This window comes from Telmatherina bonti, assembly GCF_933228915.1.
Source record: "Telmatherina bonti genome assembly, chromosome: 5".
Lineage (NCBI taxonomy): Eukaryota > Metazoa > Chordata > Actinopteri > Atheriniformes > Telmatherinidae > Telmatherina > Telmatherina bonti.
Genome location: NC_136623.1, coordinates 14,369,979 through 14,387,721, shown reverse-complemented (window position 1 = coordinate 14,387,721; position 17,743 = coordinate 14,369,979). Strand labels below are relative to the sequence as shown.

Sequence of the window (17,743 nt, the reverse complement as noted above, 5' to 3'; positions counted from 1 at the left end):
ATTAATCATGTGCTTCTGTTGGCTGGACAACTGCAGTATCACTTTCAGACTCAGGGGGCGGTGTGGAGGTCAAGGCAGCGACTGGTGATGACTACTGGGACTTCCCCAGTCAGTGCAAAATGAGACATATTACCAAATTTTTGCTGGAATTTCCTTAATATTTCAGCACAGGGTCATTTTTAATCTATGAGTGGATTAGGTAAAAGCATTCAGAATCTACAACTAAATAGTGTAGTTCAACTAAAAGCAAGAACTGAAAGACGTGATAAAAAAAAAAAAAGCTAGGAAATAAACCTGACGGCTCAGAGGTTAATACACTGGCCATGATCTGCAAATTGCAATGCTTTTAGCCCAAGGTTGGAACCTACTTGTTTTTCTTTACTTATATTTATTCTTTGGTTTCCCTTCATACCTCGATTTTCAAGCTCAAATAGCAGCAGGAGCCTATTGAATGTTTTATGTTGTCAAAGAAATGCTCACTGAGGGGTCTCACAAATACACACAAAATATAGGAAGAAAAGGAGAAATAGAAAAATATCAAAGACAAAAAAAAAGTCATATCTTTAAAAGAGAGAAGCTGATGTTTTTCTGACATTTTTTTTAATAAAAATGCATGACAGAACTTATTCGCTATAGAATTTTAATCAACCAGAAAAGAGTGCATCATAATTGCAACCTTGCATAAAGACGGAGGTTTAAAAGATCTTTTCAGCATCTTCCATGCTTCTGAATAAGCACACCATGGCATTATTTTGGACTAGAAAGACTGCTATTACATTCATTCTTTTGATGTGTGATGTTTCTGTGAAATCTGACATGGCAGATTCAGCCATGTCAGTAAATAAAAAAAGAAAAAAAGAAACAGAAAGAAGAAAAGCACACCTGGTATTATCAGTAAATGTAAAAAACCTTCATGTCTTACAAACATTGTCAGCTGTCTACCACTTAAAATAAGACACTAAATGTTGCATTTTACTGCTTTAGGAGTGGTTCAATCATTCGATTAAACTGGTTATCCATCATTAATCATCATTAGGAGAATGTAAATGAATTTATACAATCCATGAACTGTATTCCTGTTTAACTTTTGAGAATCATTTCAAATAAAACAAATGAATAAGCTGATAAAATCAGATATATGGACATTTCCTGTTGACTTAAAACCTTTTTCAATAACCTCCACATCTCCATCTCCACATCTCTGTCTTACTTTAGACATTTCATACAGTCATATGTTGCTTAAATCAGTGACTATTAATTAGTGAAAAGTCACTATTGATATTAACTGTCAGCTTAATTACTAACCTGATTGTTTTTCAGAGCTCCTGTACTGAACTTTTTTAAACACACATTTCTTTTTAAGCCTCTATGCAGCTTAAGCTCTCAGAGATCTGTTTCCATGGTGATAAGACATTTAATCTTAGATTATATTTTATGTAAGATTGCTTAGGGGTGTGATCCAAAATCTTTGGTCTTAAGCTCAAAGGTGTATTTTGTAGCTTTTCAAAGGTGTATTTTGTAGCTTTGCGTTTTAACAAATATCACCACAAGAGGGGAGAAGTGAGACATGTTTTCATTCTCACACCGGTTTAAAACTTGTTTGTGTCTTTTTTTTTTTTTTTTTAAATGTGTTTATCATTTTAGTTTCATAAATAACAGAAGATAGATGGAACAAAAATACAAAAATGATTAATGATCAATAATGTCTTGTTTACTTCATTTTACTAAAAAGGAAAAAAAAAAAATATGAATGAAAAAGCTACCTAACAACTAAGAATGGATCAAGCATAACCTGATATTGATCTTATGACTGTTTAGTCCAGTAAAAATAACACAGCTACCTTTACATGTGTACAGTTCACATTACACTACAGCCTCAATTTTAAGTGTAAATATGATAGCAAACATAAATATGATAGTCTTTTTGGCAGAAAAAAAGGCCAATCTTGTCTTCCTGCCGCTCCTCTTTAGAAAGTCTTACATATCAAACCAGCAGATCAGCGCCACAAGTGCTCAGAAAATGTCGACACCATTAATTTGTTTAGCTATGTTCATTTTACAACCACAATGTTACGCAACAGTTCTTGCATGTGGTGTCTTTGTGAGAGTGTGTTTGCTTGCCAGGAGCATTTCCCATTGTTTCAACTGCTGTTTTTTTTTTCCTCCCTAAATTCTGCTTATTTCTATGCTATGTTAACGAGCACTTTATTTATTTACTACTGCCAGCCACTGCTTCCTCTTCTCTTTCTCCTGTTGGCTCTGGGGAAGATTAGACTACATGGTGGCTCATGTCCCGTTAAGAGCTACAAAGTGGCGTCACAGGACAATGCCACCTGTCTCCAACGCATCTCAGTGATAGACAGTTTTTCAACTACACAGTCCACAGGCATCTTTTTAATGCAACGGCATAAGCTTTTTCCAATTCTGTTGATATCCATCACTCTTTCATTTTGAAAGGCATTTTTTTTCCACTAAAGGAACCTGCAAAGTGGGAGCCAAAATGTCTTTCAGCATGCTCAAACAGTTTGATCTATCATTTTGATCACAGCTCAAGATACTGTCAAACAGAAGCCTCTGGTGGTTCAAACATGGGAAAGAAGGAAAATCCAAGCTCTATCCTGTCCTCCATATCTGACAGCAGCATAATACATACAGTACCTTTTTATGCTGAAACATCTCTTACGAACGACGCAGGCGCTGTGTTGTTATTAATGTAAACCCAAGTAAGATGAGAGTGAGCATGTTACACAAGACATGAGCAGCATCGTTTTGCTTTTTTTTGTTGTTGTTTTTGTCAGAGGAAGGCCTTTTTTTCTTGTCAGCCATTTTCAATACATAACAACATTGAGAGAGGCAATGTGAGCAAGGTGGAAGCAGTGGACAATATGCATGTCCCAACAGTGCGCCTGTACCTTAAAAAGCACAAAGGTAAGAGTAGCCTGCAGGACATGGAGCTGTGGCTTTCCAGCTGAATATGTTGGTCAGCGTGAGTTGAGTAAAAATCAGCCAGCCTTGCAGTTAGGTAGATTTGCCTTAGCATAAAAGAAAAAAAAAAAAAAAAAAAAGAAGGCTTTGTCTAACAGATTTTACAGCAGTGGCTTTGGCCCACCCACCCCCCCCACCCAGCAGATTGTCAGCTCTGACCACTGTTTCAAATCCATTACATATAATTTCAGCAAAAACAATTTATTTCTCAAAGGGGAGCGACTCTCCTCTTCCAATTAATCCAGCAATTAATTTTAAGTGAATTATCTTCGCTGAGAGGTGAAAAATCGCATTCCCTGCCACTTGCCTTGGATTACATTTGCAAAATAACCTCTCATATCTTCATGCCATTTCATTTTACTCCCCAAAGCAGCTGCAGTTCAAGTCTGCCTGGTTCTCTTCAGAGGGGTTTTTACAAGTTCAGGGTGAAAGGCAGGCAGACAGACAGACAGACAGAACGCATGTATGTCCCAATCAGAGATGTACGTGGGATCAGAGATCATCCACATCAAACAGACACAGGGACACACAGACGCCTGCCTGGCTCGCTGTGTGTGTTTTAAGGCAGCTAACAAGCCTGGAAACACGGAGAGGGACAGAAAAGCAGAACCAGCACATGTGTAACACTGGTCAGGCTAAAGAATACAGATAATTAGTGGATGGTTTGGTTAAAAAAATGGGCATGCTGTTTGGACAAACAGCATTAAAGCCTGTGGTTAGAAGACATCTGTGTCTTCACTGTTTTTCCTTTTAGGAGCAGCAGAATGTTACTAACATGATTCAGATCTACTGTGTCAAACTCAGCCTTACTGAGGGCTTAGATATGCCTTTTATCCACTATTGATCTCTCTAATCCGAGGTGCCCTCTGTGCCTGCAAACTACTAACTGTTTTCAAGTTTACTGATGTGTTAATCAGTGCAAACACTATTCCTGTAGACACATCATCTATAACATAGACATGCTCTGGATCTCCATCGAGATCTGCATTAAGGATAAAAATATCCGCTACTAAACTCTGAATTAGATCCCAGTTTAGGTAGAGATAGCGCAGGTTTAGTGTCGTTGTGACAGTTGCCCAGTAAGTACAACATCGGGACACTGCGACAAGTTTTGAGTGAAATTCAGTCATCTGTTATCAGTGACGTCCATGCTTTCTCATCATGACATGTCAAAATGTCTGCTATGAGAGAACATCTACCTGGGCTTTGTAGAGGGTAAGTCTCAGACATCTTCCCACCGATGGTCATTTGAATAAATCATTTAGCTGCAGGGCAATGTGGAGGTGAAATCCCCAACAGAATTTTGCAGGATTGCTTAATTAATACCGTTATTAATGTTGCAGAAGATTCACCCATGAGAGATCCTGCTTGTCTTACAGAATGTCTAGGTTCATCTGAAAGGCCCTGAAATCTCATTTTCTTAATTAGTTTCTTATTGATGGATGCAGCTTCATTAGGAGAGGTGATGTCAAATCCTTCTAAGCACTGAGCGGGACTTAACATGATTGGAATCTTGCTTTTAATGACAGTCGGTGGGTTGTTTGTTGACAGCACTGCCGCTCAAACTGGGACAAACCACACAAAAATCAGTCAGGATCTTTTCAAAAAGGTTCGGTCTTGTTTGTGCCAATTGAGTTGGGAATAGTAGGGATTGTTAAAGACTATAACAAGGCGTGGTGAATAATTTGAGCATAAGATAGAAATCAATATACAGCATCAATTTGGCTTTTACATCACAGAAATTGAAGAGATAATTGAAACCTTAACAACTGAGAGATTGCTTTCTACTAAGATCCGACAAATGAACCACAAAGTCAATCCAGGTAATTAGCTAGTGAAAGTTTTATTTTCCACCATTTTACTTAGAAAAGATGTCTCTAACCTGAGAACAGTGAGGCTGCTACACAGAGAAAGCTTTTTCCTTCCTTTTGCCGATTCAAAGAAAAAGAGAAAAGCAAGAAAAACAAGAATTAGCCACATATTACCTTTCATTTGTGAAAAATCCATCTTCCAAAGTATTATGCATGTCCTTACATTCTCTGCTCCCCTCTAACTGAGGTGTACAAACAAAACAAAACAAAAAAACCTCCTACTGCACATCTATCATTTAGCTTTGGCCATGAGCCTTGTTTGATAGATCAGACACTTTGCACTATTCCTATCAGGTTGGAATCTAGCATTCGTAGCAGAACAGCACTTTGAAAAGCACAAGCTGTTAACTTACAGAGTCTCACATATTAAAATCTAATAGTCTGCCTGATTTAGCCAGGGGTCTGCGTGTTGCGCTCGCTTTTCTGGATCCTGAGTTGTTGATACAGGGAGAAGCAATCACACTCTAATAAGTGGCTTCAGAGCTTGATATCTTTCTTCCACTTTCACTCATGCTGCCCAAAGCAGAACAAAAGACACATCATGTATTTTCATTCACAAACTCATCAACAATGTTAATATTGGGTTTTGCTGTTTGCGCATCCAATTACAGTTTACTTATTGTTCGCCTGAGTGGGCGGAGAAAAATGCTGCATCGTTACTAAGTTTGCCACTTCTCAGCTCTTCAGTCTTTTCTTGGAAAATGAGTTGTGCTCAACTAAAAGTGCAACGCAGTGTTTCTGTGTACTCCTTTTCCACAGCGAGCAGAGTTTCTGAGTACTGTTCTCCAGGGTACCGCCCCTCCCTCCAGTGCGTTGAGCTCCATTTGAAGAGTTGCAATACTGAAATAGAGCAAACAGCTTGAACTGAAGCATGTGGGGATTATTCTTACATGTACTGAAACACCCCTAAATCACACAAGAGGAAACGGTGAAAATAAACCGATGGTACCTGAAAATGCTTTGGTAAAAGTTGGGATCTGCACTGCATCTGTCTCCAGTTGATTCAAAGTGGCGAGTTGGAAAACTGCCTGCATGTTCGACACTTTGTGCTGGATTTGTAATTTTACCATCTGGATAATCTCTACTTTTCTCATGTTTTCTTCTCAATCAAGCAAATGCCCAACATTTCAAGTATACCACCGTCTATTTTTTTCCCATATCAAGCTTCAACATTGCACACTTTATGGAAATCATTAAGACCAAGGGGCAGCATGGAGTTAATGGGTTATTGATTGTTGTCTCCCAGAGATGATCTACTCCAACATTCTGCAACATCTGTATTAAAACATGAGAACTCATATTTACATAAATCAGCTAAGAGGCATCAGCTTGTCTTTGGGTTTAGGTAAGCTATGTGTGTCACATTATTTCTGTCTCGAGAACCATGTTTTGCATACTTTGATGTTTCCTCACTTAAAATTCAGTCTGTTTCTCTGGGGTGTGCGAGTTTCAATGTAACTGGTCTCCATCAAAGCTTTTGTCAGCAAGCGGACTAATAAATTAAACAAGCTAAAAACAACATATTAATACGGAACTCAAAAAAACACAAACAGTAAAAGCAAAAAACTATGACAAAATGAATAACTTGGGGAGAAAACATGACGTGATCGGGAGCAAACTTTGAGGACAAGTGTCATAGTCCGTGGATGACGCTACATAAATACAAACCACAGGAGAAGTTCATCAGAGGTTCTGTTTCATAGCTAGTGCTGGTAAAGCACTCTGACGGAGGTGGGTGGACATCTTTTCTTGAAGCACGTTTCTACTGAGTTGCAACAGGTGGTTTTCTCAATAGGACTGGAACAGTCAAGAGCAGCCGCAAATGGCTGGTGAAGGGTTCACGACATGGGAACCCAGGGAAGAAGCAATCACTGAAGAGAAAGTGATTCTCCACGAGTTTTTTTTTTTTTTTTTCCAATCATGTCGCCTGTTGTCCACCGCTTCAGTTACATGTTTAAGTGGCGGGCTTCATTCCTGTTCTCTTCATTTCGTCTACTGCGGCGGGGTCTCTCCGACCATCTCGATGCCGTGCTGCTGGAGCTGTGCTCGAAGTAGCGCATTCTCGTTCTTCAGCTCTTCAATCTTTAGAGAGAAACAAAATTATTAGTGTAGCAGTAAGAGCAAAATATTTCAGTTAACAGATTTAGTTTTTTTTTGTTTGTTTGAAGGCTCAGAATGGTGGACATTTATGTGTACATAGGAATGTGTAAAGCCAGGATTTGACAACAACTTTATTCAGAGAATCTCTGTCCACAACCAACTGGATTATCAAATCTTGAGGTGTGTCATCTCGGCTTGATTTCCTCTGGGTGAATCCTGACTTTGCTGCCTCTCCAACAAGGGACTGAGGGAAGGATGTAATACTTTCAGCATCAGAATAAGAATTTATTGCCGAGTGCCTTACAGGCTGGGATTCAAGCGGGAGATGTGGCGGCCTCAGAGCTCAGACATTTCTCAATACTTTGAGTGCATTAGCATGCACTTAGCTCTCACACAAGCCCTGTGTGAATTATTCTCAGCCTCTCAAAGCGCTGATTTCAGGTAACACTTCTCATTATAAGAGAGCAAACTCTTTGATCCTCTTTGTCAGCCTGTGACGATTAGCTTTGCAGCCTGCAGTCTCAGGGCGTTTGTTTTGGAGTTATGAAGACGCATATGTGGCCAGGAGAATTTCTTTCCCCTGAGACTTAAACCACTGAATATTGCAGTGCATCACATGGCAAACCAATCTATGCATTGCAGGAAAAAACTTCACAGTCCTCACAAGCAGTGTACTATGGGCACCTTATTATGCCCCGATTTACTTACAGGCTGCACCCGACCACCTCAAAGGGAGGTTTTGAATTATCATTCATAGACCCTCTTTACCCATTACTCACATCAACACAACTTCACTCCAAGCCATATTTCCAGGCCAGAAAAAAAAAAAAAGACCAAAACTAATACCTGCTGCCTGCACAGCTCATTGTCCACTTGTATCCTCTCCACTTCCTTCAGACTCTCCTGCAGCCGCTGGTTGCTTTGCCGCAGCTCACGGATATAATCACAAGCTTTGGACAGGATGCCTCCTTTGCTCTGAAAGCACAGAGAAGTGACATTTGAACACAGCTGAGAAGAGGAAATTTAAAAATGCCAGCAGCAAAAGTCTGCTTACTGCTCCCGTCTTGGTGCTGTCCATACTGCAGTCAGGGATAATCTTGGAAAGCGTAACGATCCAGTTATTGATCTTGTCTCTTCGCCGCCTCTCAACTGATGAAGAAAAATGACTTGTTTAAAAATAAAATCATTTTTAAAAAATTTTATTTTATATATGTATATATGTGTGTGTGTGTGTGTGTATATATATATATATATATATATATATATATATATATATATATATACACATATACACACACACATACACATGTACACTTTTAACAGACATGCAGATGGAAGTTTTGTCTTTAAAAAACAGATTTCTGATGGTAGCAAACACCCTCCCTTCCTGCGATAGCTCAACAGTAACCTCTAGTGGGCAAAGCAAACATATGTGCAAATTTAGTCCCATAATAAGAGCATATTTTGACAGAGCTTCGTGATTTCCTTTCAACAGAAAATGCTCCACTTAAGCGCTACACCTCATTGTGGTGTAGAGTCTGATGACATCAAAAGCTATAATCATCACTAATTACCTACCTTCATTATGCTGAGCTCTTCTTCTTTCATCTCTTGGAGTTCGAGGTCCATCCATTTTCCTGGAGAAAATAGGTAATAAAACACTTTTCACAAACAACAATATCTTCCACTTTTGAGCATCATACAAGCATGTCCAGTCTCTAAAATTCAACAAATCCCGTGTCTACTATTACCAAACATTCTTCAGCATTATCTTTAAATCTCAGACTTTTGTCAATTCATTTCAAAATAAGCCCCATAAGTTGCGTAGCACCTTTGGCAGAAAGAATCTCAAACATGCACAATCATAAAAGCCAAATGCACAAAGAGAAAATGTTGAGACAAGGTCAACCTTCTCTGACTGCCCTCTCCCCAGGTAAGGCATGGAGGGGGGGCTGTTAAATTACCGCAACATAGAAAAGCAGATGCTGTCTCTAGGAGTTGGGGTGTACACCTAATGACACAACTGTCTCCTGTCTCTGCACCCTCCCTCAGGATTCTGTTAATTAAATCCCTGATCTGTGAACAAGCCAATAACATGCCAAAGTATTACCTGTGGACTACTCTAAACTTCTGCCATTTTTTCTATTTCACCAACAGAAAATACTTCAAGTATCAATTCAAATCCATACAAAAAAAGCCAGAAGTGATGCAAAGAAATTGTAGAAATGATTTAGTTTTTTGCTCATTCAATCATTTTGCTTATGCTCCACATTAAGTAAATAAATGAGCTAAAAAGGTCACCCTTTTTCTTGGTCTATCTGGAAGACCTCCTTCCTCCACAGCAGAAAATGTGGCTGCTATTAACACAATTCAGCTGCTGATTGCTTCGTTAGAGATAGCCTGACACTCTCTCTTGTATCTCCATATATCTTAATGGGATTTCAGCGGTAAAATGGATTCTGCCCAACAGTGCTCTGACAAAATGTGGACGACTGTCTGAATAAGTAAAATGTGGAATGTCCCCCTTTTCACAATTTAGAGCCCCATGTCATCTAAATGCTCCACAGAGTTATTATACCCACAGAGATCCAGAAAATTAACAGAGCACGGCCCCACACTGAAGCACTTAATCCATACTATTTGAAAGGACTGAGCTCACATGCTCTTATATTGATCTTTGAAAGAGAAATGCCATTTTTACAGCTTCTGCCGCTTTTAGAGCGCTGCTATCATCATAACCATAGCATGGCTTTAGCTGTAAGAGAATGAATTACACAATGAGACACCAGAGACAGCAGCTGGGGCTTCTTACTCTTTCCATGGATGGTTGAACAAAGAGCAGCCTTACTGAGCGTTAGCTGGTTAATTATCATTAGCTGGTTATGTGAAGAAAATGCTAAACTGACAACGCAACACTTCCACTGGCTTCATTTACAAGAATAATACAGCTGACTCAACCAAATGCAAAGTTTTCTTACAGCACAGGGAGGGAAAAAAAAAACTTTAAGTACTGTCATGGTAGTTTAAAAATAACTTAAAAACTAGGCTAAATGAGAACAAAATGTTACTACAACAAAGGACACTTTAAATGATACTAAAATAAAAGTGTGGAGCTAGCCATTTGTTTCCAGTCGGAGAACAATGACCTAATTTCTAGGTCCTAATGGAGGATTATATTTGCCACAAGCACAACTAACAACAATGGATCAAGGTCTGCACTGAACAAACGCTACATCTGTGTCTCACATCAAGAGCCAGCAGATTCACTGGGGACTTACGGGGAGGGGAGGGTGGAGAAGAGAGGAGGGCAGAGGTTTGTGTGCCACTTCTCCTCTTGTGATCTTATTTGATTAGTTCATTTGCTTGAAAGGGAGTGTGGGGGAGAAATGTGGAAACTGTCCTCACCAGTTTAAACCTTCGTGCTGCAGCAGCTCGTTTTCATCTCTGCAAACGGCAGATAGGGCGGGAAGTTTTCATTCACTTTGTTCACATGTCAGCGCTGGTGTCACTGTACATTACTTTACACTTAAATATCTCTGACACTTGAAATAGCTGAAAGTCATTAATTATTCATTTCTGAGGGAATAAATAGAAACAGACATCCTGCACGCAGGCAGTCAGGGATGAAAAGAAAAAAAGAAAAGACATTTTACTGTATCTGAGTGCATGCAAACAAACTGCAACAAACCTTGTTGTTTAATCTAGAGTGGAAAGCATTATCAGAAAGTTACATCAATGTTAGCAGAGCTGCAGTCAAATTTAAGGATGCTCACAAAAAATATCAAGTTCTTGAAAATCACTGAAGCACAAACCTAATAATTAAAATAAATAAATAAATAAAAAATAAAAACATGGGAAAAAAATAAAGAAATAAACTAAATTAGAGCCAGTTAATGGTGTTTATAAGTGTGATTTTCATAACTTTAATAAATATTTGTTATCTAGGTATTTGTTGCAACTGGAACCACTGTAAGATACTTCAGATAGTTCCACATGTTAAAAGTCATGTATAAGTCTGGTGGAAAATTTCCCTAACTTAGAGATAACTTCATTTGATAAATGACTGATAACTGATGTGCTCAGTTTTTTTGTGACCAAGCAAACAAATAACTTCCTTGGCTTTTAACAATGGAAAATGAGCTTCCTGATGTTCAAGAACTTTGCATCTCAGCACAAGGCCTCATGATCCCACGTGTTGCTGGAAGTCGGATGAAACTTTTCTTTTCCCTAGCTAAGTAAAGTAATCCAGAACCAGCGTGGTATCATGTAGCTAAAATGGCAAACTCTTTGTTCAGGTGGGCCTGCTGATCATCTTAATAACTGCAATCATCAGCATGTGGCTAACAGTTGGAGAGTGATGGATATTTTTTTGGCGCTGAGATTGGAACGATGTGTTTTGCTTTCACAGAAAGACAACGTGAGATTTCGAAGAGAAAAACAAAAAAAAAAAGCCAAATCCTTTGTAAGCTAAAAGATCAAGACAGTAACCTCAGGACAGATGAGAAGGGGCTCCTTGGAGAGAAAAACAATTGAGGAAAAGTTAAAGGAAACAGCAACAACAGTGGTGAAGGCCCACTTTGAGCCTTTCTGAGACATTTCTTCAAACAGACGTGGAAATTGTTTTACATTCATGAGTTTACACCACATTCAATCATGTGAGACAATGATCTATCTCTTACTGCTATCTGCTCTTTCTAATCCCGACCGTCCCAGCTATCAATCACATCCCTCGGTGATGCTCGGCAATTTTAACTCCATCTACTTCTTCAGTGTCCTCCCACATTAGCACCTGGATTTATACGAATTCAGCGTGCTTTAGCAACTCACTGGGACTTGGATCATTTAATGATACGTAATCTAAACTGATGGATCTGGTTTGACGAAGAGAGAAGTCTCCATCAAGCTTCCACAGATGCATTCTGGAGGATCAATAAGACAGAAAAGTGCCAAACTGCAATGTGTTATTGTTGCAACAAGCAGTTGAAGCACAGACCAAACAAAAAATATCACTGGCTGATCTGTTTGTTTAAAGAATAATAATTTCAGTAAAAGTATCTGACAGGCGTGATACTTACGTGGGGTAGGGTTGTGTGCGCGGTGCGATGGTTCGTGGTGTGCCTGTTGGAATTACATCAGGGGGTGTCATCATCACATAAAACTGACCTGTGGGAATCATGCGTTTTAAGTCAGCGATAAGATATAAAACAATGTGAGACCAACTCCTCAAAAACCGACTGAAGACCTCATAACAAATAAGTTTCGAATGCACTGTTAAACAACTCAAATCGTTCCTTATTTTAACTGTTTTTCCATCTGTTGCTGCTCACCGCACTTGTTTTGGCCTTGCAATGCTGGAGGATGCTAGGGGTGGGAAAATTGAATCGAAAAATCGAAAATCTGGATTTTTTTTGTTTCACAATTTCAAAATCGATTTTTTGATTTCAAATAAATAAAAATAATCCATTATAAATTTTTTGTCATTTTTATTGTTTTTATTAATCTTTTTACTTGTCTTCTTGGGCATTACAGCAACAAAATGATGGTCTGGCTACTGTGCTGTTTGTTCCTCATTGAAATCAAGACAAATGACGAGCAAAAAAAAAAAAAAAAGTCTTTTACATTTTTTTGTTGTTTTTGATCGACAAAAATCAGCAATATCAAAGAATTGTGAGAATCGCAATTTAAATGGAAACGCCACCCAAAAAAAATCGGAATCGAATCGGGACAAAAGCATATTACACAGCCCTAGAGGATGCGCAACAAAACATCCTTACCTAAAACCACCATTACATTACTGGCTCAAATCTTGCCTCATTTCTGAAGCTGCAACTAGAGCAAATTACACAAGTCACACCTGAGGTGCATCAAATGATGTAGTCTTGCTTCTGACGTCTGTGGGTGTACGTCATGTGATGCTAACGGACACAATGCTAAACCACAGAACCCGAAGTGTCCACCGATGTGCTGCATTAGTCCGCACAGCTACATCATCAATTGTTTATGGATGATATGCATTAAAAAGACGCGAGTCAAAGAAGATCCTTTACTGAAGGAACTTTTATGACCTCTGAATGAGCTCACTAAAACGTACACAAGCTCACTAAGTACATAATAGAATAAGTTTAAACTTTTACTACTTGGCTGAAATTTATGTCATTGGAACATGAAACATAAAACTATAATGAACAACAAAAAGAGGAAATTACAAGCTTTTATTTACATTCTCACCAAATCGTTTTTATGCACATCTCATATTTGTGTTGTGGTGTGAAATTACATTACTGTAAGAAATTTTCCCCTCTCCCATTAGATGGAACAAACAAGACACATACAGAATGATTAGGTCTATATTGGGCCGTGTCTTACGGTGAGGATATAATTCTATCAGATGCTAGTTTTGAGTGTTTTCAGACGTGATGTCTGGGCCAATATGAAGGTAAAAAGCTCAGACAGCAGCAGCAGCAAGGAATTACTAATTCCAAAGATGAAGCTGGCAAGGCACTACACTCTTCAAAGAAAACCCTCAGAGACCGGCAATGTTAATCTCCTCAATTACTATCAGAATCTACTGAAAAATCCACCATTCAACCAGCCACCTATGGTAATAAGAATGCAAAGTCATGCCCTTGCTGTGTAACGCAGATTAACTACTTGCCGGTTGTGCATAATAAAAGCCAAATATGTGTTGCCAGGTTAACCACATGCGGAAAACCCACAAAGCAGAGGACAGCAACCTACATCCAATAACTTGCCTAATGCGTAAAAACCACCAGAAAACCACAAGGACAGCAAGTACAGCCAGACAACAACATATGGCTGGAAGGTTGCAGAGGGGAAGAGTGGGAGAACATGTGACATGAAGTAAACTGCAAATAAAAAAATTAACTGGGCAGCCAATTTCATTTTGCCATCTGATCATTTTTAAGCTTCAAGACACATATTTTAGTCATGCCAGGATTTCCCAGCACATTTCTGGAAAGATACTAATATTGAGTTAAACGTGTTGGAGATTTTTTTTTTTTTTTTTTTAAACGGAGGACAAATTCAATTAACTGCATCCAATTTCCATCCATAAAATCATTTCTAAAATGCTCACGTTCTGTTATGCATCTGTGAGGTCCTGCTTTCTTGTAAACAAGTCAGAACTGTGGGGATCCTGGTTAGTTTAAAGGAAAGGAAGACGCCATTCTAATTTTCAAGTACTTCTGCTCTTCTCCTGTTTGACAAAATAATGACTTAATTAGTCCTGTGATGTCCTTCGGTCCGGATTATGAGGGAAAAGTGACTCACCCCCTGCCTGTGTGAGTGTGGGGTCCGTTGCGGCCTGTACAGACACGGTACCGTCGCTCACTGCGGTAGCGGGGAAGTAAGCGAAGCGGGTCTCCCCTCCCACTGCCTCTCCTGCTGGGCTTCCTCCATTACTGAAAGGGTTTTGGATCACAGCCTGTGACAGATAAGAGAGAAACAGGGGAGAGGCATGAGCAAGTAGCAGTGGAGCGGTCACAGCAGGTAAACGCACACCTCATTCTCTGTCAGACCCAATACTGGCGTCCCCTCCAGACCCCCCAAGCAAGACAGCGCAGTTTGACAGCTGGGATAAAGGGAGGAGCAGAAGCAGCAGAAATCTTGTTAGCAGGCAGAACAGCGGGGTCAGTAACGCCATCAGTATGCTGCGAACGCAAACTAATTCTTGATAGAAAATTGTTATGTTTGAACCAAAAAGGTCTGAAATCTATTTGAAACCGGTGCAACGTAACAGAATACTGATGCAACAAACAAACACTTAACCGTTTACACAGTTTTGCCAGTCAACAGTCCTACACAACTGACAACCAAATTCACATGCACAGATGTAGAATTTAAGTCGTAATTATAATCATATTTTTTGTGAGACACTTTTTCTTCTCTTTAAGGTTGTTACTCGCCCCTAAAATTACAGACATAATAATCAGATGTAAGTCACAACTCTTCTACGACAAGCAGCATTTGTTATAGTCTGCGCCGACTACCCCCCTGAGCATGTTAACCAAGAACCTCACATTTTATGCTGGTTTATGCTCAGACAATTAAACAAGGATAAAAATGTAACAAAGACAGCGCTTACTGGCGTACTTAGTTAGACATAAGAACAACTTCTGTTGTAGTTGACTTGTTTTAAATTACACCCTAAATTAAAAATAAAACAGATTTAAATAACGTTGTCTTCATCCCAGATTACATAGCTGATGGTTTGTCTTCACAGCTAACAAGAAAATGTTTGCTTCTTCAAATAATTTAAAGTTTGCTGTAAGCATGCTTTTGGCTAGCACAATAGCAGTGAACAGAACCTAAATTAAGTTTAAGTTTCTTAAGGGATATTGTTGGAATTAATAAAATATTGAAACTGCATTTCCTTCAGGACATATATCAGCTTGTCTTTTAAAAAACTGTCCATATTGGCAGCAGCTTCTCTTTAGTCTATAAAAAGGTTATGTTACCTGAGCCACAGCCTGAGGAGCCCCAGCAAAAGCAGCTGTTGAAACGACACTCACTGCTCCTCCTGCATCGTCTCTTCCATCTAGGTGCTGGTCAGTCACCTGAACAACACGGTACGTCACCTGTGGAGCAGAAACGGGGTGAGACTTAAGAGCGCAGGCTGTTAAGGTACTTATTTTACTGCAACGCATACAGCAGGTGGAACGTTCACAGGCCGAGCCCTTACCTGACTCGCAGATTTGTTAATCATATCTGCTGCTTCAGTTCAGTCAAGCCTAGTGTCTGCAACTACACTCCTAGCCTCAGCAGTGCATGGAGCTCACCATCCGACACAATATGCTTACGCTTCAGAATGTGCCTGATTCAATTTTAAAAACAAGTGAAGAAAATGAGCTTGTTTATTCCAAGAATTGGTATTTGAATCACTCTATCATGTGACTCCCCTCCTGACTGACATGTGACAGTTGCCCCATGCCAATCCCAGACCAGACTAGAATCACATGATCCCTCACACTGGCTCTGTTTACCCCTAATGAGCCACATGGATCAATGACTTAATTCCCTCCACAGTGTAAATCAACCAAAAATGGAGAAATGGACTTGAATGCTGCAATACATTTTTCCAGTTTATTTACTGGTATCACCGTCTTCACGTGTACAATGGAAGAAAACTCCACATTACTGAATGCAGACAGCCTTGATGATAATCACTGGTAAATTGCGGGACTCGAAATATATCTAGAGGCAATATAGAGACTGCAAGCCTGCTGACTTTGGAATAGGGTTAGAGATGTGAAACATGCAGTAAAATACACCAAAGTAACGCAAGCTGTAACTTTGAACAAAACATTTAGATAGCAAAAGCTCACAAATCGTACTGGAAACTAACTGCAAATTTGCCACAACTTTATGCAAAATCACCAAAGAGCAAACTATGAATTTATGAATGAATTTATTTGTAGTTTCTGTTAACTTCCAATTACATTTTGTATTGTGCAGGAAAACAAACCTTTCTAACTGCCTTTGTCAAAATGTAATAGACAGATTTAATTTCCAACAACACATGTTGGATTCATCTGATCACTCAGTCTTACTGTTTGTTACTTTATGTTGTATCTCAAGCTTCATGTTCAGAATTATATGTCATCAACATCACTTAAAATATTTCTTAAAGTGGCAGTAAAAAGCATCAGACACCACTACAGCCACGCATTTATCCATCAACTACTTACCTGCCCGCCTTCAGTGCGGAACTGATATTGTATGTTATGGTCGCCGAATGCTGCAGCCTGCTGAACACTGGCAATTGTAACAGCTGTCTGCTCTTCTCCTGTCCCGTCTTACAAGGAAAAAAAAAAGGACAGACAGACACAAGCCAGTTGTTAGTGTAAAAGTGTAGGGAAAACTAATAAAAGGCAGTCAGCAGCAGCTTTGTTGCGGCGGCTACAGTAAACAATGCTACGCGTTACTGTATGCAAAGCATAGAGTACTATATATGCATGTATATTATCATACCTGCCTGAGTCTTTAGTTTATATCACTGCAATGCTATAGTCTCATGTTGGATTTAAAATATTGAGAAATAAACATTACCTTCAGATGCCTGGACGTCTTCTTCTTGCTTTTCTTGGCTGCAGAACAAATTCACAAATAACTCATTCATAAACTCCGCGACAAGCAAACTTCACAACTATTGCAGATCAGACTAATGTTATTTGTGGTCATTAACTGTAATTATGCCACAGTTAGGCATGAAACAGGTAAATCAAATGCACCATCGAGTTGAAAAAGAAAAAAAACAACCCAACCTTAACTTCGGTCCCCATTTTGTAGCTGATAACATAACTATGAATTTTAACAGCTAGCTTAAGCTATTTTAGCAGCTGAAATGTTATTATCTAATTATGATCATGCTTTCCACATCGGGACATTAGCCTACTTGCATAAAAAAAAAAAAAACTAGCTTGAACCGTCTTCCACTTTTCTTGCTAAGTGGAGAGCAGTTCTCATAATAAAACTCATTTTGACAACAGCTTTTTCAAGTCAGGCCTCTGTTAGCTTCGGAAAAACAGCTATCCGAAATAGCATGTTGGAGCTAGCTTGTTTCAGTTAGCCATTTTGGCCGAGTCTCGGTTACCTTGCGGTGTCCAGACTCTGTTCAAGCATATCCATCAGGGTGAAAATAAAAAGTGATATTCGGTGTCACAGACGGAGATGGAAGTGCTGATCACGGGAACAAACACTCGGGTCATGTGAGAGAGACAGCCCAGGACACGTGAGGTATGGCTCGGTGTCGGAGTTAAAATGGAGGC

General features: G+C 39.3%; 1 protein-coding gene across 2 annotated transcripts; it reads right to left on the bottom strand.

Moving 5' to 3' along the window:
* Positions 1-4,862: 4,862 nt before the first annotated feature.
* Positions 4,863-17,716, bottom strand: usf2l (upstream transcription factor 2, c-fos interacting-like). 2 transcript variants are annotated; one of them, XM_079239994.1, is made up of 11 exons: positions 17,569-17,716; positions 17,025-17,062; positions 16,664-16,770; positions 15,434-15,553; positions 14,247-14,400; positions 12,032-12,119; positions 10,362-10,400; positions 8,535-8,593; positions 8,011-8,105; positions 7,803-7,931; positions 4,863-6,938 (listed from the first exon to the last, which is right to left on the bottom strand). In XM_079239994.1, the coding sequence occupies exons 1-11, from the start codon at positions 17,601-17,603 to the stop codon at positions 6,849-6,851; spliced, it is 954 nt and encodes a 317-aa protein (XP_079096120.1). In that variant the 5' UTR covers positions 17,604-17,716; the 3' UTR covers positions 4,863-6,848. The 2 variants fall into 2 exon arrangements, with proteins under 2 accessions (XP_079096120.1, XP_079096121.1); XM_079239995.1 differs by lacking the exon at positions 10,362-10,400.
* Positions 17,717-17,743: the final 27 nt, after the last annotated feature.

What these genes read in the sequence shown, in the direction of transcription:
- usf2l (XM_079239994.1), bottom strand. Translation starts at nt 17,603, where the DNA reads ATGGATATGCTTGAACAGAGTCTGGACACCGCAAG. An exon ending in CAGAGTCTGGACACCGCAAG is followed by an intron (nt 17,063 to 17,568) that starts GTAACCGAGACT and finishes TTTGTTCTGCAG; the next exon opens with CCAAGAAAAGCAAGAAGAAG. An exon ending in AAGAGCTCAGCATAATGAAG is followed by an intron (nt 8,106 to 8,534) that starts GTAGGTAATTAG and finishes TTTCTTCATCAG; the next exon opens with TTGAGAGGCGGCGAAGAGAC.